The following is a 27528-nucleotide window of genomic DNA, read 5'->3' as shown; positions in this document are numbered from 1 at the left end:
TAGGAAGCAGGATACTGGAATGAATATAAATGGTTTCTACGTACCTTTTTTTAGACCTTTTTTAGGCAAGAAACTCACTAGAAATAAAATACAAGAGGAAGAACAGAATCACTTTTTAAGTTTATAACCCAGGGGAAAAAAATCACCTGTAGTACTTGATAAAACTGAGTGAATCATGTCCCTCTTCATTCCTTTGAATAAGAATGGGGAGTTTCTAATTGTCACACAAGTGTGTCTAAGGGAAAAAAATGTTGTTATAGATCTTAATGTAGTCATGATTGTTCATTTATTTGACAGTACGGGAAGAAGTGAGGCTGATGCCAAATTTGCACTATAAATAGAGAATAACTTTGCTGTCTACAAGAATACCCTTTTCTATGTTAATGCAATTTAAAAAACCTAGTTTCCTTACTTTGTTGCATCAATATATACTTTAGAACAAGAGTATGAAATACCACCATAAGTTTGTGCTACATCTGTCTGAGGCTGACTGGTATGTTGTTTTAAGAGTTTGTGTATAGTATATGGATAATTCATGTTGCTCCTCAGTTAGGAGTATGTTTTTGAAAAGGTCAGGTGGCCTCCTACAGTCTTTCGCTGGACTACAAGGGAGACCATGATTCATTTAAGACACGGATGCTGAGTCTTCCATGAAGGAGAAGAAGGTCCTCTGGGAAACTGAGTTAAAGCTTCATTGACAGAAATACTACACTAACCTTGCTAAACAAACAAGAATATGCAACTCTTAAGGCCTTCTTTTATCAGCAAACATGGGAATTTGTACTTATTTCAACAATTACTTTGTTAATAGTAGTCTCAGTGACTGGTTGCAAGCGGCTTACGGTAGTGTCTCTAGCATTTAGTCATTTGTACAAAGCTGCATTTGCCATTTGGCTTCTGTTGGTCAGTCCTAAGCAAGTTTTAAATGATGATCCAGCTGATGTGATCTACCTGGACTTCTACAAAGCATTTGACACTGTCCTGCACGACATCCTTGTCTCTAAACTAGAGAGACATCAATTTGATAGATGGATGGACACCTGCTGGAATTAGGATGGAATTAGGAAAGAATTAGCTGGGTGGCCGCATGCAGATTGTTGCGGTCGACAGCTCAGTGTCCACATGGGTATGGGTAACAAGTATTGTCTCTCAGGGGTTGGTGTTGGGACCAATCCTGTTAAACATCTTTGGTGGCATAGACAGTGGGATCAAGCACCCTCAGCATGTTTGCTGATGAGACTGAGCTGTGTGGTTTGGTTGATATGTTGGAGGGAAGGAATGGGATCTAGAAGGACCTTGACATGCTTGAGACGTGGCCAATGCCAACCTTATGAAGTTCAACCAAGCCAAGTGCAAGGTCCTACATCTGGGTCATGGAAATCCCAGTCACAGCTGCAGGTTGGGCACAAACGTGATTTGGAGCAGCCCTGCAGAGGACTTAGGGGTGTTGGTCGATAAGAAACTCAACATGAGCTGGCTTCAGTGTGTGCTCACGGCCGAGAAGCCACCCGCATACCGGCTGTGTCAAAAGGAGCATGACCAGCAGGTTGAAGGAGGTGATCCTGCCCCTCTACTCTGCTCTCGTGAAACCCCACTTGGTGTATTGCGTGCAGTTCTGCTGTCCTCAACGTAAGAAGGACATGGAGCTGTTGAGCAAGTCCAGAGGAGGGCCACGAGGATGATCAGGGGACTGGAGCACATCCCATATGAAGATAGGCTGAGAAAGTTGGGGCTGTTCAGCCTGGAGAAGAGAAGCTGCATGGGGACCTCATAGCAGCCTTCCAGTATCTGAAGGGAGCCTGCAAGGATGCTGGAGAGGGGCTCTTCAACAGGGACTGTAGTGATAAGGGGTGACGGGTTTAAATTGAAACAGGAAAGATATATATCTTATATATGTCTTATATATCTAACCTTATATCAGGTTCAATATAAGGAAGAAGCTCTTTACTGTGAGGGTGGTGAGGCACTGGCACAGGTTGCCCAAAGAACTGGTGAATGCTCCATCCCTGGCGGTGTTCAAAGCTGGTTGGACAGAGCCTTGGGTGACATGGTCTAGAGTCATCCCTGCCCATGGCAGGGAGTTGGAACTAGATGATCTTAAGGCCTTTTCTAACCCAAGGCATTCTGTGATTCTATGATCCTGAGCCCAAACATGGACACAAATTGTACTGTTTTGCAGCTTATTCTTTTTATAATTATTTCTATTGTTTAATTTCAAGTCAACCATGCTCTGAAAATGTGGCGCCATTGGAGTAATTAATGTAATTTGTATAACTGGAAGCTCAGTTATAATGTTAAGTGTAAGTCTTCCTTTAATGTGTATTAAAAGTTGAGTGAGGGCTTCTAGAAGAGGACATACGACTTGGTGCTTTCTCTTTGCCAGCAGATTAGATTACTCCCTTGTGCTCACCATCAGTACTCTGCCCTGGTCCCATCCACCAGCAAACTGAGTCACTCTTGCCTGTGCCTGGCTGTTCCAGCTTCTATCCCTTGTTGCTAGAGGTCTTAAACAATCCTCTCTTGCTATGTATGCAGGGTAGCAGCTCTTTGACTGTCTGAAGTTTTTCAAATTGCTCCTTACTGTATCCCTGGAGATGGGAGTTTCCTCAGTGGAGAGGGATTCAGCAAGTCTACAAATAACAGGGTCTGAAGCCTGCCTTGCTGTTGATTTCATATGCTAGCAATAAATAGAAACTTATTTCTGTTCAAGAGTCTTCTACTTCCCTAATGTGTGATCCCCTGTTATTTCGCTGTTTCAGAGAAGTTATCAACTTTTCAGGCTCATGCCGAGAGTTTCTCCTGTGAAAGAGGCTTTATCCTGTTCTCATCCCTTTGGGCCATGAGTTCAGGGGGTGGTGAGAATCAAACAGACAGGAGATAATCAGCTTTTTTAGAGTCTGAATCAGTGGTATGAGACAGGTAAATAGCAACTGTTTAAAACAAAAACCCAACTAAACAGAAAACACTTTGCAATGAGGAAGAGTAGAGCAGATGCATAGTGAGCCTGCTTCTGGCTTTTGTGTCCCTGTCCTGGGATTTAAACAGGGTTTATCAACTTATTTTTACCTCTGTACACCTTTTTAAATAAAACTAGAATGGGTAAGTTAATGTAACACTGACCTGAACTGGCTGAATGCAAACTACTAGATAAATTTCTTCATTGGCATGGATGGCTGTGTTGTTTCTGTAATTTTCTCCATACATGAAGGGAGTTGTTTTCATAGTTCTGTGATCTTCATGTAGGTTTGTCTGGGGTCTTGCTGCAAAAGAAAGTCATGATCTTGTCACAGCTTTGGCAGAAAGCACAGGAGTGGGTTAGGGTACTAGAGGTAAAACTGCTCTTCAGTTTCATGAACTGTGACATAACAGAGGCAATAGGCATGTTTTATGCTCCTATCGAGGTACTGTATGTGTGGTTATTGTAGTGGGTATTATGGAAGCTTGAATAACTATTTTGGCTTGGGACTTTTCTTTAAAGTTCTTCTATGGAGAAGTATTCTTGACGACATGATCCTTGAATCTTGGATTTCTGGTTTACTGGATATATTGGAAACTTCCATAAGGACGGGGAAGTCTAAGCAGTTCTTTCTCTAATTCCAGAGTTCTCAACGCTTGCCAAACAGATACCGAAGACACCCTCTCTTTGGTAGTGGAAAAGAGTGGCCAGAGAACTGGTGGAAATCGCTCTGCCAACAGCTGATAATGGAAGGGTTCCTCAAAGAAGTCGCTAAGCATAACATCTTTGCAACCACATGCGTGCTTACCCAGAAGGTACCTTTTGTTGTGAAACTTACCCATCAAAAGCTTATCGCAGTAAGCTGTATTTAAGCCATGAGGTTTATTTCCTCCAGGGTAGAAATTGGCTGTTAAAAGCTGGATCTGACTCAAATCCAAGTCTTCTACTACACTCCAGTGAAGACCTTAACCTTCAGAGACCACCTAGAAGGTAATTGTACATGTGTTCTCTTTAGCCCTTTTTTCAATCAGTATAACACCAGATCAGTTTCTGGAGTCTGCTTCTGGAGATGGCTAGGTTGGACAAAAGACTTCTGCACTTGAAGTTTCCAGCCATAACTATCCCTGATTTGTAGCATTATATAAAAATACAGCTGCTCCTCTACTCTGGTCTCATGAGACCCCACTTGAAGCTCTGTGTGCAGTTCTGGTGTCCTCAACATAAGAAGGACATGGAGCTTTTGAAGCAAGTCGAGAGCAGAGGAGGGCCACAGGGATGTTCAGGGGCTGGAGGACCTCCCATACAAAGACAGGCTGAGAAGACTGGGGCTGTTCAGCCTGGAGAAGAGAAGCTGCATGGAGACCTCAGAGCAGCCTTCCAGTATCTGAAGGGGGCCTACAAGGATACTGGTGAAGGACCCTTCCTCAGGGACTGTAGTGACAGGACAAGGGGTGATGGGTTTATACTGAAACAAGTGAAGTACAGGTTAGATATCAGGAAGAAATTCTTTATTGTGAGGGTGGTGAGGCACTGGCACAGGTTGCCCAAGGAAGTGGTAAATGCTTCATCCCTGGCAGTGTTCAAGGCCAGGCTGGACAGAGCCTTGGGCAACATGGTCTACTGTGAGGCATCCCTGCCCATGGTAGGGTGGTTGGACTTAGATGATCTTAAGATCCTTTCCAACCCAAACCATTCTGTGATTCTGAGCTAAAGAAGTTACTGTGAGTGCTTGGATAACCACCTTTAACTGCTGGTATGAAAAGTGACGTCTTAGCAGCTTAAATCGGACAAATGGTGTGGTTGTGTAACTGGGAAAGTTAGTGGAGAATGTAGTGAAAGTACCTGATCTACTCAGAAAATGGGTGCCTTCTGGGTAGCCTGGAAGTATGTTGTAGCAGTGCATCCTCATGGAGAAAGTAACCAGCTGAAGACAAGAAACAGGAGAGGAAAATCCATCAAGGCTGATGTTCTTCCTAATGCTGATGAGTTATACCATGAGACTTGAAGCAGAGCAGCTAGCAACTTTTCTCAGTTATGCACCTGACCTACTTTTCATAACATTTAAGCTGAGAATGAAATGGGAAAGCCTTTGGTTCAAGCAGAATTGATTCAATGCAGATCTCTAACACTTTGTGTATTTCTGTGAAATTTAAACTGCTTAAAGACCTGGTGAGTATGTCTGCAAAAGTAGGGTACTTTTTCAGTGGTGGCCAGGTATTTGCCATCAGATGATAGAGCTCCAAGAAAATAACATGAAGATTTTCTTGTAATTCTTTGTTTCTGGGTATATTTAATAAGCAGTGTTGTGTTGTTCTGCACACACAGAAGTGAAGTGAAAGGTAATGAACTGGAGGTTGCAGGGGCTTTGCTGTGGCAAGAAATAGTATTAGAATAGAGTTCTTCAGAGCTGGTCTTAAGAGCCTGTTTCGGTGTCTAGATTGTTGCTCAAAACCAAAACTGGGTAAAGACAAAGTAGCAATTTTCTTTTGTCTTTTAATGTTCTGCTGTTGTGGCACTCTCAGCTGCTGTCTAGCTGTCAAAAAATGCTGGTTATTAAACATAAGCAACAGGGAAAGCTGTATGCTTAGTGTAAGCCAGAAAGTTGTTCCTGTTTTTTTTTTTTTCTCTAGTAATGGAGTCTTTAAAAAATGAATCTTTCAAGTGTTGTCACAAAAATCTTTGTTTCTTCCATAATCATAGACTGACAGAATGGTTTGGGTTGGAAGGGACCTTAAGATCATCTAGTTCCAACCCCCCTGCCATGGGCAGGGACACCTCACACTAAACCATGTCACCCAAGACTGTCAGTAAGAACTTCTGATTTGCTCAACATATCCCTTTACAAAGTTCAAATCAGTTTGCTTAGTACACTTTTATTTGTACAGTGACACTGCCATTAAAAAAAACTTTGACCTGACTAAGATATAATTCACTTCCTTACAGCAGCAGACCTTTACCTGTGCCCTCAATGCAGCGCTCACCAGTTAAGAAAGGAGCAGGGCAGTCTCCAGTGAAGCAGGTCTGTGTGTATCACCCCTCTTGCGCTCTGTGGTCTGTCCATGCTTGTATTCAAGAAACCTTGCAAGTGTCTCATGGTGTTTCAAAAGAATATTTGGCTGCTAACAACTTCACTGAAAAGAATTGTAAATCAGCATTTGTTTGTTTTTGTTCTTCTATTTATTTATATTTTTATAGATGTCTCTGTATGAGATGTTTTCATACCAGAGAAAAGGCGAAACTCTTCCAGGAAGCGGTAACATGCTTAACAGGTACAGTATTCTAAAATATCACTGAATTACCTGATTTTGACTGTATTGGTAGGGATACTGTTTTCAGGATGCTTAAACTCAGCATTCTCTTGTGGGAAGTGATGGTGAAAAGGTTTAATGTATTTAAAAAAAAAAAAAGACAAGCACGTAAAACTTATTGTACACTGCATTATATTTCAAAACATTGAACTATTACAACATGTAATGGGCTTGGACTTTGACAAGTTGTATGTACTTGCAGTTTCACAGGCAAAGTGAGCTTTATTAATGGCCGAAGTCCAGCTTTGTCACAGGTATTGCTTCAAATCCAGGCAAGAAAACCAGCAGATGCTCACTAAAAATGGAGCAATAGCAGATTTAGATTAAATGATTTTCCTGAGCCCATGTTTTTTCAATCTCTTCTACGTGAAGGTTGAAACTAATGAATTTTAACTTGTGATGACTTAAATGACTCTCCATTTGTTACTTTATTTCCCAAGCAGTTTGCAAATAATAATTCAAGCAAAATAGTTATTAGGTTGTGACTTGCTCTTAAAGCTGGCAGAACTGCCTGTGTGCCGTGTGCAGGGGCTGTAAATGAGCATGTAGGTTTCTGCCTTTCTGTGTTAGTTTGGAGAAGACTGAATGAGGTTGAGGCTCCCTCAGGTCAAAAGAAATTAAACAAGCTTTTGCAAAAAGCAGACCAAGTAATTTGTTTTCCTGGCTTGTGTGGTGCTTAAGATTAAACCTACCTTGCATTTCTGAGCAGTTTGATTCATCCTTGTGCCTTATGCTGGGAGACGAGTGGAAAACAGGATATGTCACTTAGAGTGAATAATTGCCACTGCAGCCATGTGAAGAAAAATCATTTTGCGGACAGCTATGATCCAAACAAGTATTATTTCACCCTTTGCTTAGGGAAGAATGTTCCTACTCCTAGCTTGTCTGCTAACAGATAATTGCAGTATAATCACAGCAGTCTAATTAGGGGTGAATGTCCTAAAGTATGTGAGCCTCTGCTGTGGTGCTGCTTTCTAGGCAGACATGCCTTGCAGTAATATCAGCTAATTCTGCTTACAGGTCAGCAGCTGTGTTCTTACTAATGCCTTTCAAGTTATTAACTCTTTTTGGACAAGATTATCAGCTGTGGGGGTGTAACATAAGGTGTTTCTTGTGGGATACTGTCAGAATAATGTTATGAGTGGACAATTGCTTGTCAAAACATGTTTTTGTTAACAATAGGAGAATCTAGCTGTTGGTAGGAATATTGATGGGGGATTTTGGTTGGGTTTTTTTTCCCCACAAAAGTGTTATTTCAGCTGTTTGAGCTTTGTCCATTAGGACTATTTTCAAGTTATGGGACCAGATACAGGATTTCTGTTAGGTTAGGGATAGTGCTCATTCTACCCCAACCAGCTCAACTCCTGTATGAGTGCAGCACCAGCACAAGGTGCCAGACTGCATTCTGATGGTGCTGTCAGAAGTCAAAATAGGCTATCTAACACAGGCTTGTTTCATGCTTCTTTATTTTTTCGATAGTGTTGCAGAGTGCTCGTTGTTCAGATCTCCTTTGAAGACTTCAGAACCTGCTGTTTCATCCCAAGAAAAAGAACTAGAGGCAAGTTTTGGGAAGAGGGAGGATATGGGTGAATTGCAGAAAACAGTCATCCTATATTGGAGCAGCTGGCTTGGGCTGCTCTTAATATTAAAAAGATGTTTTGAATAGAAGTCCTAGAAGTGGATTTGAATATGTTAAGATGGATTAATAGATTGTAGATTTTTTTTTTTTTTATATTAGTGGGAAGATGAGGGAAGCTGTAACTCTTCCTCTTGTATTAATTACATCAATCTAGAGCTGTTTTATGAGAATATGGCTCTCTTCACAGACTGCTCTCTATGGCAAATTGCTGACTGCTAGACAGAAGGTAGCTAATGAGAAAGTAATTCCTCCAGCTGTCTTGGCAACCAATAAGATCCTGGTGGAGATGGCCCGAATAAGGTAAAGCGGATATGCGCACGTGTTGTACAAACTGAGGGGGTTGCAAGCCAAGTCACAAATCCCCTTTCTGCTCTTGTTGGGAGCATGTGTCTCATGGGTAGAGGAACAGCTCTCTTGAGAATTTCTGTTTAATACCCTTGTAGACCACTGTCTGGTATAAGTTAAGCAGTTGACATCAGGCTTGGTTTTTGTCTGTGTCCAAACCTCCTCTCAGGTTGATGAGTCAGAGGAGGAAAGTGTGTGTTCTACTAATCCTTTACATTCCATCTGCTTCTCTCCATTGTGTCTTAAAAATTTTTACAATGCCCTTATCTGCTAAGGGTCAGCTACAGGTCAGGAGCTCTCCCTTACCTTGTATGGGTAACTGGTGTAAAAGAATAAGCACAATTTAGTGTGGCTCTCAAGTACTGCAAGGGGGGGGAAAACTATGTGGTTTTGGTTTGTTTTTTTTTCTCACTGTATGAGGGGGTATTGTGGAGCAGCTCAGTTGATAATGCATCTGAAGTGCCTTTTCCAGCTACTAAACAGCACTAGAGAACATTACTTGGGGAATGTGTATGTTGTTGTTCCATGTAGGAGCTCTGGGGTATGTGCTCTTGGGAGGTAATAAAGCAAATGAAGATGTATGTGGAAAACTGATACTCCAAAATAGTAAGCAAGAAACTTCATATTTTTGCTCTAGTCAAGCTTTATGATTCAGACGCAGAAGCGGTGAACTTAAATAGTTGCAGAGATGATGAAGGTACAGAAATAACGCTTTCAAGTCTTCAATAATAGATCTGTGTGCCAAGCATAGGTCATTGACAGACACCTGATGTTTTAAAGCACTGGCACAGAACATTACCACAGCTTTTATTATTCACCCTAAACCAGGCCTACGACTGTTGAGAATGTGAAGAGAATTGATGGTGTATCTGCAGCAAAATCCACCATGTTGATTCCTCTTCTGGCTGAAATTAAGGATTTCTGCCAAGTAAATGGCTTACAGGTATGAATTATGAGTGTCTGCTACTTTGCAGGAGCCTTAACAGTGTAATTTGGTCTGTAGCTGTCAGATTTGTCCTTCAGAGTTAGTCCATGTCCCAGCTATTCCATCCATGTGTGGGAGTGAAGCTTGCTAACCTTGTGTACAGAGTTCTCACCAAATCTGAATGTGTTCCTTGGCAATGACATTGGGATGTCACTGGGATGTGGCTGATGTTCCAGATTAGTGTGGCCATCCTGGAAGTCCAAGACAACCTTATAAAGGTCACCCATGTGGCCAGGCTGAGAGTCCAATAGGTGTTACCAAGAGCTTGTAGCTTGTTATTGTGATTTGGGGCTGGAGATCGAATTTATATAGATGTTCCTTCATCATAATGACTCAGTAGACCAGGAGGGCAGGGCTTTGCTTTCTCTAAGTTTATCCTTAGAAGGCTGGCTGAAGAGCTTAGATTTCTAGCTGTTGGAAATGTTGGTTCTTTTCTCACAGTTGATTTTCTTCTGTGCAAAACTTTCTGTAGAGTGGTTTCTATGTCACTATGATGAGACACACCACTAGGGAGGAGGGCCCAGAGTGGAGGATTAGAGAAACTATGAAACAATTTTGCTTGGGGGATCTTAATATCTATGTTAAATCTACAGTTAAAGGGATTTATCTAGTCCAAAAGGTAGGTAGAGCAGCAATACTACTTCTCTGTAATGTTTGAGAAGACTCTGCTTCACAGGAAGCTATTGTGATTTAGGAATGGAGACCAAAAGCATTCCTGATTTGGTGCTTTTTTCAAGGAATCTGTCTTGAGCAGAAAATGAAAACAGAGGAGTTCCCATGTTAAGCAGCAGACTGAATAACACAATTTGTCCTGATAAAATAGTTTTATTCCATCAGAATAAAACTATTAGGTTTTATGGGTGTAATGAGTAACACCTAAAACGTTGTGTTGACCCAGATGCTGTTTTTCTGGGTTGCTTTGTTTTTTTTCATGGCCCTTGAACAATCCCATGCTTATTCATTTAAGATGGGACATCTGTCTGGATTCTCTTTTGGGTTTGTTTTTGTGGGTTGGGTTTTTTTGGGTTTGTTTGTTTGTTTTTGTTTCTGTTCTTTTTTTTTGTGGAACGTGGACTTGGGTTTCTCCATTGAGATGGACCTGATTGATGTTTCTCTTTTGGGTAACTTCAGGTATGGGAGGGTGATCCATTGGTTGTCACTGGGTTATAATTCTTACTAATTCTCTCTGTCTCACTTAGACTGACGCATTCTCTCCATCTGGATCTAAAGATCAGAAAAAAGCATCTCCCTGGAACCACACTGGAGCCCTCTCTCCCTCGGAGCATGTTACATATGTCCTGTTCCAAGAAAAAAATCTCTCTGTGGTAGGCTACTCCCTGTGGAGGTCTCTTCCTTTATGAAAACTAATGGAGGGGTTGCTTTGTCTACAGGAGGGGGATTTGCAAGTTCTCTTATATCCTCTGGGGTGGGGTTACTTTAAAATACTTTCCTGGCTAGTGGTACCTCATCTAATTTAATGCTATGGATGGGTAAAATTATGAGAAACGGCTTGCTGTGAGGTGGGATGCAGGGAGGTAAGATACAGCTCCCTACTTGCTAAGATGCCCATGCAGATTGGCAGGCATTAAGGCAGAATGTTTCTGTCACTTCACTGCCCTATTTCAGTGGAGTTAGCAGCATGCTTTCCTATTGCATGTGTTAGTTCTGCCTGATACTGTCTCTGCCTTTTCATACTAGTAAGGACATACAGAAAAAAACTTCCTGATCCTGATGGAAAAAACACCAAGCATGGGGCCAAATAAAGGGATATCTTTATGGTTAATAACCACTGGGATAAATTTCATTAACTCTGGTTTGGGTTGTAAGTCCCTATTCTTTCCGTATGCCATACCCATGCGTAAAGCTTCCATGCCAAGAAACAAAGCTCCTGGGAAGGTTCAACACAAAACAGAAGCCTTAACTGCTGTGTATTATTGTGGCTTTCTAGTTCAGATTTGAGCTGTGTCTACCTGTTAGAAAAAAAGTGGAGTACAAGTTACCTGTCACAACCAAGTTTGTTGACATGCTCTGGGGCATGTGGCTAAGTGGCATCATGCCATGTATCCTGTGGAGATGAGCCTCATAAGCTGCTTTGATGTAGTTTTAATTCTACAATAGGAAACTAAAGTTGTACTGAGTTTTGTTTTGCCTCTCCCAAGAGCATGGGTAAACCTTGTTAGCTAATCCCTAATTTAAAAGTGTATCTAAGTACTAATTAACAAGGAACAGTTGTATAATTCTTAATGGGTATAATTAAATGTTTAATTATTAAATGTATAATTATAAAGATGTTCTGTATCCACTAATCCTGATGTTTATATGCATAGTATGTGTATTGTCTGAGGAGAAATTGGGAGAAGCTTGAAACCTGTTCTTCCAAGGAGGATGTTAAATCTGTCCTTGAAAAGTACAAGTTTAGGCAGATAATTTGAGATATTTTTCTTCAAGGCAAATGTTTTAAGAGGTGACAGTTCTGCCATCTCAATCCCTTCTGCCTTTGTTTTCCTAGAGGACTATCAGTGAGAGCAGATCTCTACCTCTTTCCGAGGTTGGCACTCACCTGTTCCAGGCGCTGAAAGCTGGCTACCCTGTCAACCTGGAGCGAGCAGGTTTGACTCCTGAAGTTCACCAGATGATTTCTGATGTTATTCGTAACCCTCCCATTGAGTCAGGTGAGCATCACAGCCCTTCTCTGAAGCTTCTCATGACAGTGGCATACAGATGAAGGGAGTGAAAAACTGACAGCTGAGCTGCTGCTTCAGGTAGAAACCATCATTTCTGGAAGGGCTGTGGCAAGGCACAGCCCAGCAAGGCCAGGGTCATTGCTTTCTTTCCAAGGTTATGTTGTAAAATAAAGCGACTGTGGTTCATTAGAGCTGAAGAGGGGTAGGGTAGCCCTTTACAAACCCTTTCTCTCAATTGTATGGCTGCTGGAAAGATTTGGGGATATTTCTTAAATCTGTATTTACTTGGGTCTTTGGGGAAAACAGCCCGACAAACTTCCTGTAAGTACTGGTATCTACAAAAAATATGAATAACTGCTGTAGGATTTCCCTGGTGCAATTTAACTTCAAGATACTTGTTTGTGATGAAGAACCTGGTAAGTGCAGGAAAAGTAGTTCTTGCTCCTAATGCTGGAGCCATGGGCTAGTTCAGAGGTTGAAGACAGCCATGTGCTCACTTAGAATTCTGGGACTGGGTCACTTAAACTTCAGTCTTGCCCTAGTAGTTTAATTTCTTAGGTTGACAAGATCGGACTTGCTGGCTTCATTGTTTTTGTCCTGTTGTGGATTAATGTGTCTTTTTCAGCTGCAGTTACAGGCTTGGCCAGACTCTCAGATTGCTATTTTAAATGTAGCGCCACACTGGAATGGAAGACTGGCATGGCACTTTACTTAAAAAACAGAGAGGTTTTTCAGCATAGGCTAATAGAGCCTTCCTTTCAAGAGAAAATGGCTGATAGGAAATGCATGTTTAAGGCAGGCAATTCTAATACTTGACTAAATTGAAGGATAGTAATGAATGTGGTGGGGATTTATCCCATGAGCTCACGATCCACTGTTTTATTTATTGTCTTTCTCCGTGCCTTTATCTTTTGCTTTAATGATGTGTTTTATGAAAGGCAACTGAATACAGGACAAGAGGATTAAAAAACGAATATTGTATTCATGCTTTTTTTCCAAGACACCACTAAAATTCAAGCAATCAGAAAACTTGTTCCTGCAAATATTGAACTGTATCTCATCAGGATGACTATTGCATTATTGGAGAAAGGGGACAGAAATAAGTCTTGGGATGGCTCAGGCTTCAAAAGGATGTTGGTGTGGTCAGAAGAGCAGGAGGAAAAAACAGGAGCAAATCAAGAGAACAGGGAAGATGCCATGTGGAGTAAAACAAAGGTTAGTAAGAAAAGGTATGAAATTGGTTTTGTGAAAATAGTTTCCTCTTTTGGAGCAGCTTAAAAGCCCTTTGCTATTCCCAGTAGTGCTTAGTGTCTCATCTTCATGATTTGTCTTTCTGTCAGCTTCGAGTGAGTCTGCCCTCTGCCTCCTTGGGAGAGTAATGCTCACAGCAGAACCAGAGAGTTCCCCTTGCAAAGTCTTGACCTTGGAAGAAGGCTGCCCCTGTGCAGCTTAGCTGTAATCTGATACACATAGGAAGAGATCAAATCAGGTGCCATGTGGGTCTGTCAGTTCATCTCTACCATAATAAGTCCTGGACATCCAGCCCAAGGAGATCAGGCACATGATGGTCCACCATGGTAGACCACCACAATGGCAGCTTAACAGTGGCCTCGGGGGTAAACGCTTCCTGCTATAGTTCAGTCCTTCAGGATGTGGATGCAAAAGGTCCCCTTTAAAATCCTGGACTTAATGTAGCTGGGGCAGTGGAGGAAAAAGCTCAAATTCCCTGTGCTCCCCAGTATAAAAACACTTGGAAATATGGATCCTTCATTGCCACAGATTCCATGTTCTGCTCTTGGCTAGCTTGTGTGCATTGGTATCTGATCGTCAACCTGATGTGGGGAAAAGTAACTCTCTTCCTGCGTAGAAGTCTAAGGCAACAGAAGAGTTAAGAGTGTGAAAAAAACAGAGGCAATGCCTCTTTAGAAATGTCCGAGTCTTTCATGGGTTTCTCTGTTGCTTGAAACTGATGGGCGTAGAAGTGATAACAAGAAAAGTGTCATGCCATAAGGCTGACTCATTGGGAAGAAATCTCAGGAAATAAGGCACTCTTTGTTGCTGTTGGAGAAAGGCTGAGCTAACATCTCCCAAGTTCCAATTCAGCGCCTTGTACAAAAGGTCACCCTGCACTGGTGGTGAAAAGAAATTACAAACTCCAGACCTTTCTGCTGCTTGCTCTAGGATTTCATGTTTGGGGTTGATTTCTTCAACTCTGGCTCAAACAAATCTTCAAGCCTTGCCATTTTGCCAAATTGATTATTTCTTGTATCCAAGTGCTGTTTTATTTAGACAGTATCTGGGCCTAAACCACCCTTTTCCTGAAGTTAACTTCTGGAAGTCCAATTTCATAATACCTTTTTTCCCCTGCTACTATTAGCCATGGAGCTATTCAACAGGGATCACATGCTATTAGAAATCAAATTAATATTATACAAATGAGTAGACTGCAAATCCAAAACCTGTTCCAAATAGTCTTTATTTACTTCTCCTTCAGGAAATATGCTGATTCTAATAATTCCCTGTAGCAAGCACCTTTTAAATCTGCTAATGAATGATCTTGGGTTTTAACAACCTTACATTACTGCTGTTTTTATAGGGCAATTCAATCAATCTGACACTAAGGGAAAGAGCAGAGAAAACCCATCCGCAAGTGGTGCCTTTGGCTTTGGTAACCAGATGTTCTTACTGTAATAAAGCATGTAGAAGTGATAGTAGAGATGATCTCAGGAACACCAAGATGTGTACTCAATCCAAAAATCTCAGGTTGCTATTTCAACTGGTGACTAGCAGGCATTATTTAGAATGTAGAAGTTAGTATCTCTGTTCCCACTATGCCATTTTTAACTGATGCCTTTGCTGTAAAAACACATTTAAAAACACAGTGCTTGAGACATAATTAAGTTGCTTCAAGTTTGTGGAGCCATGGGGATGGAGGAAATTTTCTTCTTCACTGCAACAAAGAGCCAAGTACAAGTTCTGCTTGCTTTGTGTTTGAAATGGATGTGCTTACTCAAATTTCATTGTGATGAAATGGATAAGAAATAGCAATCTCATTAAGCAGAGATTTACAGACTGAATTTACTTCAAAAAAAAAAAAAAAGCTCCAAAATGCAGCATTTGCATAGAATCTCATATGTGCAGACTTAAGCTTTAATGCTGAGATGGATATAACAGCCTGCTTTCTTCATGTCTTACGGAAACGCTGTACAGAGTGTGGATGGTGGCCAGCCAGGTAGTGGAGGAGCAGCAGGAGGCTGCCCGAAGCCCATTACGCCAGTTTCCCCTAATGAGCCTGCCGTTGATCCCAGTGAGGAGGAGCTGTTTGCAGACTCTGAGTCCAAGGTGAGACTGCCTGGAGGTCTGTGCCAGGAGCAGAGCCCAGACCTGATGATTAGGGTGTTGAACTTTTTAACAAACCTAAATCACAGCTTGCATCTGGATTCTCCACTGTGCCTAAAATCTTGGCGTAGCTTGCCAGCCAACTTCTGTTGTGATTATCTTCGGTACAGTGACAGCATGCTCTTTCTATTACTCTTGCTTTGCCCAAATAAACCATTTTAACAGAATCAACCTGCTATAGGATTTTTTTTTTCCCCTGTTACATCTTGTCAGCCATCTAGTGGCAGATGCTCCCAGTAGTTTAAGATTATTGCCTCCTTTTCTTCTTTCAGGTATAAAGCTGTACAAGCTTGTATGCTCATCTCATTAAGGATTTTTGCACTGGTGATTATATCAACTCAGGTTATAAATATAATGTTTTTTGTTTTTTGGTTTGTTTTTCTAAAGGAGCTTGTGAAGCTCTGAGCAGCACTACTTGCTGTACAGATCCACTTCAGTTTGAAGCTGGATATTTTTGAGTGCAAATTATAATGCAGACAAATCATTATTCATGGTCTGGTCAATGTTATGTAGATATAATTCCTACACAGGAATTACAGCATAGCAGGTATCTCCTTGAAACACTAAATGCATACCACTGTCTTTTGATTGCTGATGAGCACTTCTAGAACATGTGTTTGTAGGGGCACAAGAGCATGTGTTTTGTTTCAGGTCAGATATTTCCCAGCCTAGATTCTTCATCCTGCTGTAGCTTTAGTCCCTCGATTGCTTCAAGATGCCGCATTTCCTTCGGCAACACGGTCTAGTGTAAGGTCCTTTCTATGTGATTCTATGATTTAAGGGACATGTGAGCAATCTACCATAGTAGTGAAAAGCTTACAATTCCTGAGAAGCATCATTTCAGGGAGGAGAGCTATATAAATTAGCTTATATATAAGATAATATGATAAGCTATATCCTATGTAGCTTATCTTTTTTCCATGTTTATTTTATTCTTCTAGAGCTCACATCCCCCTTTCAAGAGGAAGGTGCCAGACTGGTTTCAGACTTCAGCAGCGACAGTTCTGCCTGTCATTCAGACCAAGAAACACATAAAAGACACCAGAAAAGGGATTTTTAGTTGAACAGAGAAATGAAGATGGATGTTTTGCTGTTACTAAGAGTACTTTCTTTATGAGTACTTTATGAGTGCTCCTCCGTGCTTTGCTTTACATTGCTGCTGTCGCTCGGCGGGTGCGGAGAGAGGAATTACCCCGGAAATACTTTTCACTGTGTGAAATTTGCTGTTATTAAAGGAATAAACAATTCTCCACGTTTCTCTGTTGGGGAGGGATCAATACGGGCAGGGCCGTGCGTTGCCGTGGTAACGGCGCACCCACTTCCGGGGCGGGAGCCGGGGCAGAGGCTGCCGGGAAGGCGGCATGGCCCAATAGTGGTGTGCGGCCTGCGCCTCGCCAGGCGGTGGCGGCGCCCGAGGTGAGGGGCAGGGGTGAGCGGGGACTGGCCCACACTGTGCTGGGGGAAGGGGGGTTGGGGGGGGGGGGGGGGGGGGGGGGGGGGAGGAAGAGGAAGAGAAAGAGAGGCGAACGGAATCTCAGTCGGTGGTTCTGGGAGGCAGCTGCTTTACTGACAAAGTTTCTTCTCCCGTCGGTGGCTCTGAGGTTCGCTGTTAGCGCCCGGGGCCCTAGAGGCAGACAGTTGGTCCCGGCGTGTGGTGCCGGTCGGTGCTGGGCCAGCAGCGAGCGTCGCCAGCCGTTCTTCACACCGGTGCGGGTTTAAGGCTGGTTTAAACTAAATCACTTTCTCCACCTTCGGTTGTTCTTGGGGTTAAGGCGCTGTTCTGACCCCTGAAATCCTCAGACACGTCAGTTTGTTAAAAGTCCACGCACAGGCAGAGAAAGTTGCAAACCATGAACAAACACCTTCACCAGCACCTCTCAAGCGTCCGATAGACTCTAATACCGACTTCTTACCTTTTCCCTCCTGCTGCTCTTGACAGAATTATGGACCCGACCTTATTGAGAGAGCGAGAGCTGTTCAAAAAGCGTGCCCTCTCCACACCGGTCGTAGAGAAACGTCCAGCGCCGTCTTCAGACTCCTCTTCCTCAAAAAAGAAGAAAGCTAAGGTAGAACAAAGCGGCTCCTCAAGCTCGAAACAAAACACAGGTTGGTGAGAGTCTCCTCTTAAGCTGCTGCTTGGTATTTTCCACTGTCAGACCCTAAGCTGTGGCCTGTTTGTTTTAATTAGTCTGCTGTGAATTGGGAATGGGTGTTGTCATTATGTCCCTTAAAATATCACTTTTTGTTAAGAAATTCACTTAAGCAATGCTGAAAAAAACACTTTGGCTGCCACATATGTGTCAGACCTTGTCCTGTGACTTGTTTGCTTCTCTCCATTGGAAGAATCTCTACTACCAGAATACTATTTCATGTGAAGCTGAGTTTGTGGGTTTCACTGCTTGCTGAGCCCACAGGACAAGCGCTGACAGTGCTCTTGCTTTTTTCCTCTCCTCTTTAGAAAGCACATAATTTTGTTAACTGTAACTCATCTGTCCATCCCCAAGATGGGTTTTGCAGTTTAAATTGTGTCTGGTGAGCATGTCCTGATAGCAGTCATTTGTGTTTGACCTGGGAGTCAACACCAGGTCAACTTCTGCAGTTTTCTGGCTGCTTTGGTGAGGAGTTATGTTGTTTTGCTGGGATGGTGGAGCTGATCCCTGGGTATCAAATAAGAAGTTAATAAAGCAGTAGCAAAATAGTGCGAAAAAATTAAGGTTGCAGCACCTGGAGCCGCAGGGAGAGGACTGGTATACATGTAGCAGCATGCTCTGTGTTTGCTTCAGTTGTGCAAGACATGTAATTTTGGGGGCCCTTTTCAGTTTTCTGAAAATACTGACAATTCTTGGATGCATTGTAAAACTCAAATCCAATGTCAGGAGGTACTCAAACATGATATACTCCGCTAGGCAAACTCATTCTGTGCTCATGTTTTGAGTACCATGTGTGGCTCTCTTCTAAAAAGGAAGAGATAGAACTAAACAGAGAAGAATGTCAAGGACAGTGGGAGGAGTGGAGCATCTTCTGTCAGAGGGGAAGAGTGGGGAGTTTGAGTGTGTATCTCCAGCTTCTCAGGGCACTAAATAAAGTTACCAGATGGTTTAAAAGAAACCAAGGGAGTTCAGGTTTCCATCAGTCCGTTTGCCACACTCTCCAAAGAAAATAAAATTATATGTAGAATATCCTAAACTGCATGTCTTGAGTGAGAGCAGTTGGCTGGGAAGGAGGGATGGGGAGGCAGGAAGAGGGCCAGTGGTGCATATGTGAGTTTGATCCAGAGGATTTGAGTATGTGGCCCAGTGGCAGAGGAGATAATAAATGTGTTGTTTCTTTTCTGTGGTTTTGTGCACTGGGTGTTTCTTGAAGGGTTTTTGCAGCTGTCAGATGATTAGCTTGCACAAATAGGAATGTGTGGCTGGGAGGAAGTATGCATTATCTTTTACACTGCTGGCTCCATTCCAGACAGCATCGGAAGGCTTTCAGGGTTTCTATAATACTTTTATGCAGAATGAGTTCAGCCTCCTTTCATTTCCCCCTGGGGAATATTTACTAACTACTGCAGAAGCAGCAAGGGTAGACTGAAATCATGGAGAGCAAAACAGACACAAACTTTATTCCTCCTGCTCTAGGAATTGGCTAAGAGCAAGTGTTCGCGCTGCAAGTGACTGAACAGGTTGAGCAGCACAGGTTACTCACTGAGGCTGCACCCTACCTGGGCCATCAACTTCCATTAATTGTGCTTTTAGTTTGATTTATTTTTTTTTTTCCTAAAATGCTGCAGAGACAAATTTCTTTCTCTCAAAAACAATTTTTATTTGTTCAGTGCCTGTCAGGATATGCATTTGTCAGAGATGGGTCCTGAGGAGGTGGAATAAAATCCTGATGTTGCAGAATCCTTGTCCCACTTCTTCTCAACTCCAAAGAAATTAAAATTGAGATGATCAGTCCTAATTTTATTGCAAAATGACCACAAAGATGATAAACAATGTCACAGTGATTACATATTGGCATTGCTAGTCCCTGGGTGCTAGTGCCTGCAGGTTCTCTTCTGTGAATTTATAACTTGGAGAGCCTGCCCCTGTCACTTTTTGGGAGAGGAGAGGAATTGAGATCACACAATTCTTCAAATGACTGCATGGCTAAATCTGGACTGTGTGTGAAGATTTCGTGTAAGCTGCCTAGTGAGAATAGTTTAATATAGTTATAATCATTATTCAGGCAAGTTATTTGAAAAAATACAAAACTGCCTTGCTTTCTCAGTTCAGAATAGAAACTGGAAAATACATGAAATAGATTGTATCTGTTATTTCTTTTTATTAATGAATAGTAAGTTGTGGCTAGGGTCTTAGTCTTTTACTGAAGATCTTTCTTTTGATGGTCTTAGCCACAGTAACAAAGAGGCAAAATCTCCAGGAGTTGTTTCATGACTTACTCTACATGTGGGCAAGAATCATCCTGAGGCTCTAGGGTTCTGTATCCTTTTTTCCTTGTGCATACATCCACCCCCCTTTATAGATCCATGAAATAACTAGCTGGAATGAGTCCCAAGATTTTTCATTGCATGTGCTTCTCAGGAAGGGGGAGGACCACGATGCCAGCATAGCAGGGGATTTCTGGGTTGCTTCCTGCACACTACCTTCTTGTGTGCAGCGGTGATGAGTGTTTTGTAGGAACACTGCAAGTGGCCAACAGTCCTCTTGCCATTTGGAGCTTTTGCTTGGAGGAAGAGGCATGTTAATTAATCTAGTACATCCCAATGGCTACATTTGCCTCTTGGGCAGGACACAGGTTTTTCAGGGCTGATGCTGTCAAATACAGCAGAAGGCAGTGAGTGTACCTGACAGTTAAAGATGTTCTCACTACTAATGTTATCTTCATCGGATGTCTTGGTGTGAATCCCAAGTTGTCTTGAACCTGACGCATCAGCTTCTTCTGTTATTTGTGCTTATAGTTTGATTTTCAGCTGAAAGCATTCTCTGCACATGGTACCAACAGAGGTTTGCTATAGCAGGCGTATCTGAGATGAGCAGTTACAGTAGAAGTTGTGTCATTTTGTGACTGCAGAAGGGAGATTGCTTCTCCAGATGAATCTGGCTCTGCTGCTTATTAGTGGCCTAAGTATCTTGTGACTCCATCTCACCAACCAGGAAGAGCACAACTCAGATTAGCAAGTCCTTCTGTCATGTGCAGGTCTTCTGGCACTTCATGCTGAGTCTGGTGGAGGGAGTTTATATATATTTATTTTTTTTTAAAAAGCTAATAGGTCCTGGCCATAGCACAAAGGTGTTTCTGACATGGACAGGCTGTGAAATCACTGTTGTAGCTTACTCATCCATTTGGCCGTTAGGTGGGGTTTGTTTCCCTAATGACAGGAATATTATTTGGGTTTAAATATCTTGCCCCATGCATAGCTTTGGTCTGGGACATTTCTCACTGGCTTCTGCTTCTCTGTGGGTTCAGTAGCGTGAAAGACTTACCAGGCCTTACGGGTGGCCATGTTCTTGGATGCTGTTGTTGTGGTCATAATTTGTAACTGTAAAACTTTCATGGTTTAAAAACTATGGATGCATCTACAGAAGAAAAATAATCTAATGAGCTGGAGTTGTGAGTGTTACGTGCTCAGTTTGTGAGAAAGGCATGAGTGTGAACGCCCTGGGCAGGCTTTTGAAGCAAGCTAAGATTCTCTTGAGCAAAATGAAGTCTGTTCCTGCTGTGTATCCATCCTGCCATCTCTAAAGCAAGGCTTATCCTGGTGTGGCCTCCTTTGCAAAGCATGTTGGTATCTAAAATCTGTGTGGAGGTGAAATTACTGTCATTGGTGTGGCAGGTCTGTGACCTGTCTGCTTGCGTTCCTTGGTCTTTTCCAGTTCAGCTTTGAAAAGTTAAGCTAGGGATAGTAAGTCCAGCATGTCTGACTCCCTTTAGTGTTGTGGTTACCATAGAGGCAGCAGCCTTGGGGCAGAAATATGTCCCTGTTTCTTCTAGACCAATAGTGGTATGCTTTTGTGGAAATAGCCAGAAGTTCTTAAGGTAGTGTGTTAATTATGTATTGATACCCAGAAGTTGTTAAACGGGTTGAACAGGAAGTAAGGGGAGAGCAGTTCCGTGAAACTGGAGGAAGAGAGGGAGAAGGTGTCAAGTTGTACCACAGGGCTTTAGAAGAGACCGTTTTAGGGGATATGTTTCAGGTTGGCTTACTTTTCCTCCCACCACCCTCTCTTCTAGAAGCAAGAAACCCATAATAAGAAGAGCTGTTGAAGGCAAGAATTCACACAAGCCTCTCCTTTTCCATCTCTGCGTGGTTGACCTCAGTGGAAGGACACTGTTGTGTCCTTCTTTGCACTACCTGTGGTCAGATTGTTGAGCACGTTTATAAATGTTTTCTCCAGTTAAGCAACATAGTTTTATACATGTTAGGCAACATTTGTTCATTTGGGTAGACAAAGATCTAGGCTAGTAACTCCATATAAACAACAAAAGTTCATTTGGAAACAAAAAATCTTTCCTTCCCCCATAACATTGCAGAAGATCATCCTCCTGCTAAGGACTTGGAAAGCCTTTGCCTATTATTCAAGTTCCTATCCAGACGTAAAATTATAGCCGTTGCTGTTCAGTCCAAAAGGGGAAAAAGAAAAGCATGTGGCTTGCTCAGTCATGTCAATCATGAGGCTTCATTCAAGTGAATTCGTGAGGCGTTCTTCAAGTGCTGATGCTCAGTCCTTCCTACACGACCTCTGTTTCATGCTTTCTGAACCTGTTCAACATTGCTCTAACAGGATTGGGTTCATTCTCCAAGTCTTTCACAGTTTTATTTTTCACGCAGCAGCAACAGTCTAGCAGTTCATAGAGGAAAGCCAACACCACCAGAGATACTACAGTAAAGATGAATATGATCAGAATAATAAAGCAGGCAGTGTTCCAGTTATCATGGAAAGGGTAGATCTTTTGCACTTGAAAGTCCAGATACTGGGAAATGGATGTAGTCTCATTCCAGTGAGTGGTGTTGAGGGTTGCCATTCTTGAAGAGTTGCCTGAGCGTGCTCACTATCACCAACTTAGGGGCTGCAACAGAAAAAACAAGGCTGTTGAGGACTCTACTGGTCAACAGCATGCTGTGATTTTTATCTCAAACTGTAGGAACTTATGCTCAGAGTAAGTATTTGCACCTCCTACCGACAGGGTTTGTTGCATGCTCATCTTTGTTCACAAAAATATCACACTTCAAATGTACAACTTTGTGATTAGTCTGGAACATATATTTCAGTGGCGTCTGATCCATGTGTGCATCAAGTAATCTAAATACTCTGGAATGAGAGAGCTTTGCTTCTTTATTTCAAGTACATGCAAAGACTAAAAAGGTTACATGATTATTTTCAAGGTACCCTGTGGTTTTAATGGCCTGTCCATTGTTAGGCTTGAAGTTGGTACTTGCATGTCATTCTTAGAGGGTTAGGAGATCTCTGTGCCACTCTCCCACACCTGAGCAACGAGAAGAACTTAATAGATGCTAATGTCATTGGAGCTTGCTTGTTTTGGGGAGGGGTTTCTTCTGTTTGGGAGAAAGAAATAAATTGCTCTTTAAAAAAAAATGCAACACATTAACTATTTTGGAGGATGTTTCCAAAGAATAGAACTAACTTTTGTAGTTCTAGTACCAGATTAACAATCCTGGTTCCTTAAAACTCATTCTCTTAAATTGCCTGTTAGCACAGATTTGTTAACTCTGCAAAACTCTTGATTTCAGAAGGCCAGATTTCCTGACACATTCATTCCCTTTCTCTGTTGAGTAGTTTGTGCTTGAGAAACCCAGCTGCCCAAATGGCACTGAGGACATGTAGAAATCTTGTCCTGTTTGTGGTGCCATGGTCAGTGGGATATACAACAAGGAAGACACAACCCTTTCTGGGGAGTTCTGATTTATTTTCAATGCCATTCTCTGCTTGACTGCTAGGAAAGGAATGTCATCTTTCTCCAGTACTGTCCGTTTGTACCCAGCAGAAGAAAAGACTGCTTTGTGGCATGGGGGAGACGTGAAACAAGCTGGCTCTATCAAATCTGCCTTTGGCACAAATGGATTGCTGTGGAGATGTGCTGTTTGGGGAAGGCCTTTGCTGAAAAGTGTGAAAGTAGGCTGTGCCCCAGTAACTTCTCTAGTACAAAACTAGAACAAAAAAGCAGTTTTATCTGTCTCTGAATTTCTCTGTGAATTATGGATAATTCACAGGCAGATGAGGTGTTTGGCAATAATGTCTTTACAGTTACGCATCTCGTTTTCCCCTGATTTCCTTCTTTCCCTGTCTTTGCTTCCCAAAACTGAGCAAAATTATGGTACTTCTCATACATAGTCTAATATAATAACAGTTGTCCAAGGAACCATAGAATTGTCATAGAACGGTTTGGGTTGGAAGGGACCTTAAAGCTCCTCCAGTTCCTACCGCCTGCTGTGGGCAGGGACACCTTCCACTGGAGCAGGTTGCTCCAAGCCCTGTCCAACCTGGCCTTGAATACTACCAGGAATGGGGCAGCCACAGCTTCTCTGGGCAACCTGTGTCAGGGCCTCACCACCCTGACAAGGAAGAACTTCTTCCTATGATCTCATCTCAATCTCCCCTTTATCAGGTTAAACCCATTCCCCCTTGTCCAGAGCCACTCTCTTGCAGGCACCCTTCAGATACTGGAAGCTGCTTTAAAGGTTCCCTGGAGACTTCTCCAGGCTGAACAAACCCAGCTCTCTCAGCCTGTCTTCAGAGCAGAGCTGCATCAGGCCTCGCATCATCTCCATGGCTTCCTCTGAACTTGCTCCAAGAGTTCCATGTCCCTCTTGTGTTGCTGCCCCAGAGCTGGACACAAGGCTGCAGGGGGGAGTCTCAGCAGAGCACAGTAGAGGGGAAGAATCCCCTCCCTTGACCTGCTCCAGGGATGCAGCCCAGCACACAGGGGTTTTCTGTGCTGAAATCCACACTGAAGCTGGGTCATGGTGAGCTTCTCTGTATCCCTGTACATTGACCAGTATCCCTAAGTTCTTCTCCTCAGTGCTGCTCTCAATTGATTCTCCACCAAGCTTGTATTTGTGCTTGGGATTGCCCTGACCCACATGCAGGGCCTTGCACTTGGCCTTATTGAACCACAACAAGGAAAGAGCCACAGTAACATCTGGTTACCTGTCATAGTATACTGTAGGACATCATAATAACACTTTGAATCCTTCAGGCAATTTAAAACCGAGAGTGGGAGAAGATTGAGCCAGATTTCAGTATTCCCTTGAGGAAGTAGCAAGGAGTTTTTAGTGGTGAGCAGCACTGACGGGCCAGCCTGTGCCCTTCATGAAAGCCTGTCAGTGAACACATGCCAGCTAAGGGGGAGCTCACATAACGGGCTTTTGTTTGCTGGGGTACCCCTGAAAATGTGGAATTACAGAAGGGGAAGACAGAGAAAAGATGGTAACTTTGGAGAAACCTGGAGTCTTTTTTCCATGCCTCAATGAAAGATTGTTTTGAACATCAAGCAAAAAGCGAAAACCTAGCTGTGTTCATTACGAAATGGTCTTGGCTACCCATATTTAGTTTGATTTAATTCAGTAATCAAAACTACAGAACAAACGGGTAGTGCTGATGTTTTGTTCATTTAACTGTGCTCACAGGTAATACTTTAGCCATGTATATCCCAGGAATAATTCTGCTGTCAATCTGTTCAGAGAGTGAAAACTACAAAATGCCTGAATAAATGGGAAGTGACAAAGGCAAAGTGTGATGGTGTCTATGAAAACAGATTATTTAAAGCAGTCTCGTTATTTTTGTGTCATTAGGAAAAAAATAAAGATATTGTGAAAACCAGCATGGTGCCACCAAACCAGCTTGTGATTTATGCCTTTTTTTTGTTGTTGTTAAAATGTTATACGTGCCAAGGAAGTTGTGAATGCTCCATCCCTGGCAGTGTTCAAGGCCAGGGTGGATGGAGTCTTGGGTGACACGGTCTACTGTGAGGTGGCCCTGCCCTTGGAGGGGGGTTGGAACTAGGTGATCTTAAGGTCCTTTCCAACCCTAATCATTCTATGATTCTACATTTTGATCTTTATCCTCCTGCATGTAATGGATTTAAATTGAAACACAGCTTTGTTGGGAAGATACATGGCACTAGCATTTGATATGGTCATTTATCAGAGCAACTGCAATAACTTTTTCCTCTGTTAAATCTGTAGCCGAATACACAAATCTGTTACCGAATACACAAAGTATGACTGAGATGGATGGGATTGATTAAACTGCTCTTTGTTTTTTTTGTTCTTAAACAAAAGTTTACAGAGCAAATCCAGTCTAAAAATACTCATGAGCTGAGTCAGGCCCTGGCTTTGACAGCGTGGTTTGGTTTGGTCACAGTCTAGGAAAGCAGCTCAGCTGGCCTCTTTTATGGCGCTAAAAGTCAGAAGGGTTCTTGAAGGGATAGTCTGGAGGCTTGTTTGAAAATTGGTGGGGGAGGAGGGGAGGAGCTGATTAGAAGGATTTTAGAGTCTCTTTTGAGGGGTAGTTAAAGCAAGGAGGACTGAAATGCATCTTTAAATTGCAAGAGAATATCCTCAGGAAAGAAAGGAGAGGAGTTTTGTTTTGAGCTTCACCAGACTTTTAAGACTCACTCTGTAAACACCAGGCACAAAAATGAGCCGTTTCTGCTGCTGAGAAGCTGAGTACTGCAAAAAGAAATGAAGATCTGGGGCTGCTGGAGAGACTGGGCATGTTCCCGTTGGGTAGCCAGGACCCTTTGCCCACCACAGCTCCTCCACCAAGGAGGTAGCTCTGTTCCTGAGAGGAGAGGAGCATCTTCAGTACGGCATGGCTGCCAGCCCCTTCCCCAGCCACCATTAGGGCAGTGGTTTGCACAGCACAGAGCATATCATCTTTACACAGGGAGGTGGAATTTAATACCCATGCTGGAGGCGGTTTGTGCTTCTCGAGGCTGATGATCTCCTTGATTTGAGCAAGGCGATGCAGATAAATATCAGCTGCTCATTGCTGTAAACTATTAAAATACAAGACTGAAGTAGCTGTTGCCGAGCCTTCAAAATTAGCATGGCACTAGCAAGGTTAGCGTCTTTGAAAGCTGTCAAAAATGGTCTGCTTTCATGCAGTTTTACTTACTTTACCGTAGCACAATTTAAATTCATACTGTAAGCCAGTCTGATTTGAATACAGTTCAGCTATTGTGTGTATTCAGAATGCAGCGAGTTAAATATTTAATGAATTGGTTTCTGTAATAGCTACATCAGGCTTTAATTTTAAGGTATCATCGTCTCTAGGCACTGCAGAGCAGCAGCTTTATTTGAAATCATATTTGTGGAGCAGGGGGAAATGACTGGCAAAAAATCATTTCAATGCAGTACTGAGGAAGTCTTGTTTAACAAACTGCTGAAGAGACATCTTGGGGTAATACCATTTAACAAATCTCAGATGGAGTCTCACCTGCCTGCTTGTCTTGTATCGATCACTGCTCCAGTGTTTACAAGAATAATAATATTCAATGGGAATTTCATCCTACCCTAATGCACCAAATTTCTAGAATAAGTTTCTAGTGTATCCATGAACATAGAGGGGGTTTAAGCAGCTTAATTTGTACAGTTCATGGAATACCCACTTAGGAGATACACTTCTTAAATGTCAGGTTTAGCTGTCTTTGTTTTAAGGAAAATCCTTACACTGTCATTTCAGTACAAACATACAGAATCAACTACAGGGAATGTGAGACTGCAGGCAGCAAGCTACCTCTCCAGTAAGCACGAAATCCATTTTGTCTACTGAATCGTGGTTTGGTGTATGAGCTTTCCTGTGAGTGGTCATCAATTTTCCATTAGTGCACAGATGGTGAAAGTGCTTGTCTGATAGTGCAAGGCAAGCTCCTCTGCCTTCAGTGGAATAAAATCCTACTAAACCTAGAGAAAAACATTCTGATTCTAAAAAGCTTTTTACAGGCTTGTAGTTTACAGGCATATTTTCTTTCAGTAATCAAGGTAAACCTAAGACAATGTTATAAAATGATCCACACCTACCTCTTGTCTGAGAGGATGCTGGAAGAGCGCTGTTCTGGTCCCTTTTTTTAGTGCAGCCTATGGCACAGCTAAGATGGAGCTCTCCTACCATTGGCCAGAGCAGGATGCTGCTGACAACTTCCTTTCTGCTCGTTTACATCCAGCCCTCAACCCCAGGAGTAAATCATTCATAAATTTG

General features: G+C 42.5%; 2 protein-coding genes across 2 annotated transcripts in view; one reads left to right on the top strand and one right to left on the bottom strand.

Moving 5' to 3' along the window:
- Positions 1 to 16433, top strand: part of WRN (WRN RecQ like helicase) — a 45933-nt gene extending 29500 nt beyond the window's left edge. Inside the window, exons 24-36 of the mRNA XM_061463839.1 lie at positions 3601 to 3771; positions 3852 to 3946; positions 5900 to 5975; positions 6152 to 6225; positions 7744 to 7822; positions 8091 to 8203; positions 9077 to 9191; positions 10433 to 10558; positions 11743 to 11905; positions 12918 to 13132; positions 14514 to 14585; positions 15092 to 15259; positions 16258 to 16433. Of these exons, the coding sequence (XP_061319823.1) occupies positions 3601 to 3771; positions 3852 to 3946; positions 5900 to 5975; positions 6152 to 6225; positions 7744 to 7822; positions 8091 to 8203; positions 9077 to 9191; positions 10433 to 10558; positions 11743 to 11905; positions 12918 to 13132; positions 14514 to 14585; positions 15092 to 15259; positions 16258 to 16380 (1590 nt within the window). The 3' untranslated portion in view covers positions 16381 to 16433. The remainder of the gene's footprint in view (positions 1 to 3600; positions 3772 to 3851; positions 3947 to 5899; positions 5976 to 6151; positions 6226 to 7743; positions 7823 to 8090; positions 8204 to 9076; positions 9192 to 10432; positions 10559 to 11742; positions 11906 to 12917; positions 13133 to 14513; positions 14586 to 15091; positions 15260 to 16257) is intronic.
- Positions 16434 to 21950: 5517 nt separating this feature from the next.
- SMIM18 (small integral membrane protein 18) lies at positions 21951 to 27528 on the bottom strand. The gene is made up of 2 exons (XM_061463825.1): positions 27351 to 27528; positions 21951 to 22375 (listed from the first exon to the last, which is right to left on the bottom strand). Exon 2 carries the CDS (start codon positions 22328 to 22330, stop codon positions 22037 to 22039), a length of 294 nt encoding a protein of 97 aa, XP_061319809.1. The 5' UTR covers positions 22331 to 22375; positions 27351 to 27528; the 3' UTR covers positions 21951 to 22036.

The sequence above is a fragment of the Pezoporus flaviventris genome, unplaced genomic scaffold (assembly GCF_033815535.1).
Source record: "Pezoporus flaviventris isolate CSIRO_AGI_PZ_B2104156 unplaced genomic scaffold, CSIRO_AGI_Pfla_v1 ptg000002l, whole genome shotgun sequence".
NCBI classification, from domain to species: Eukaryota; Metazoa; Chordata; class Aves; order Psittaciformes; family Psittacidae; genus Pezoporus; species Pezoporus flaviventris.
This window is presented reverse-complemented; position numbering and strand designations above follow the sequence as displayed.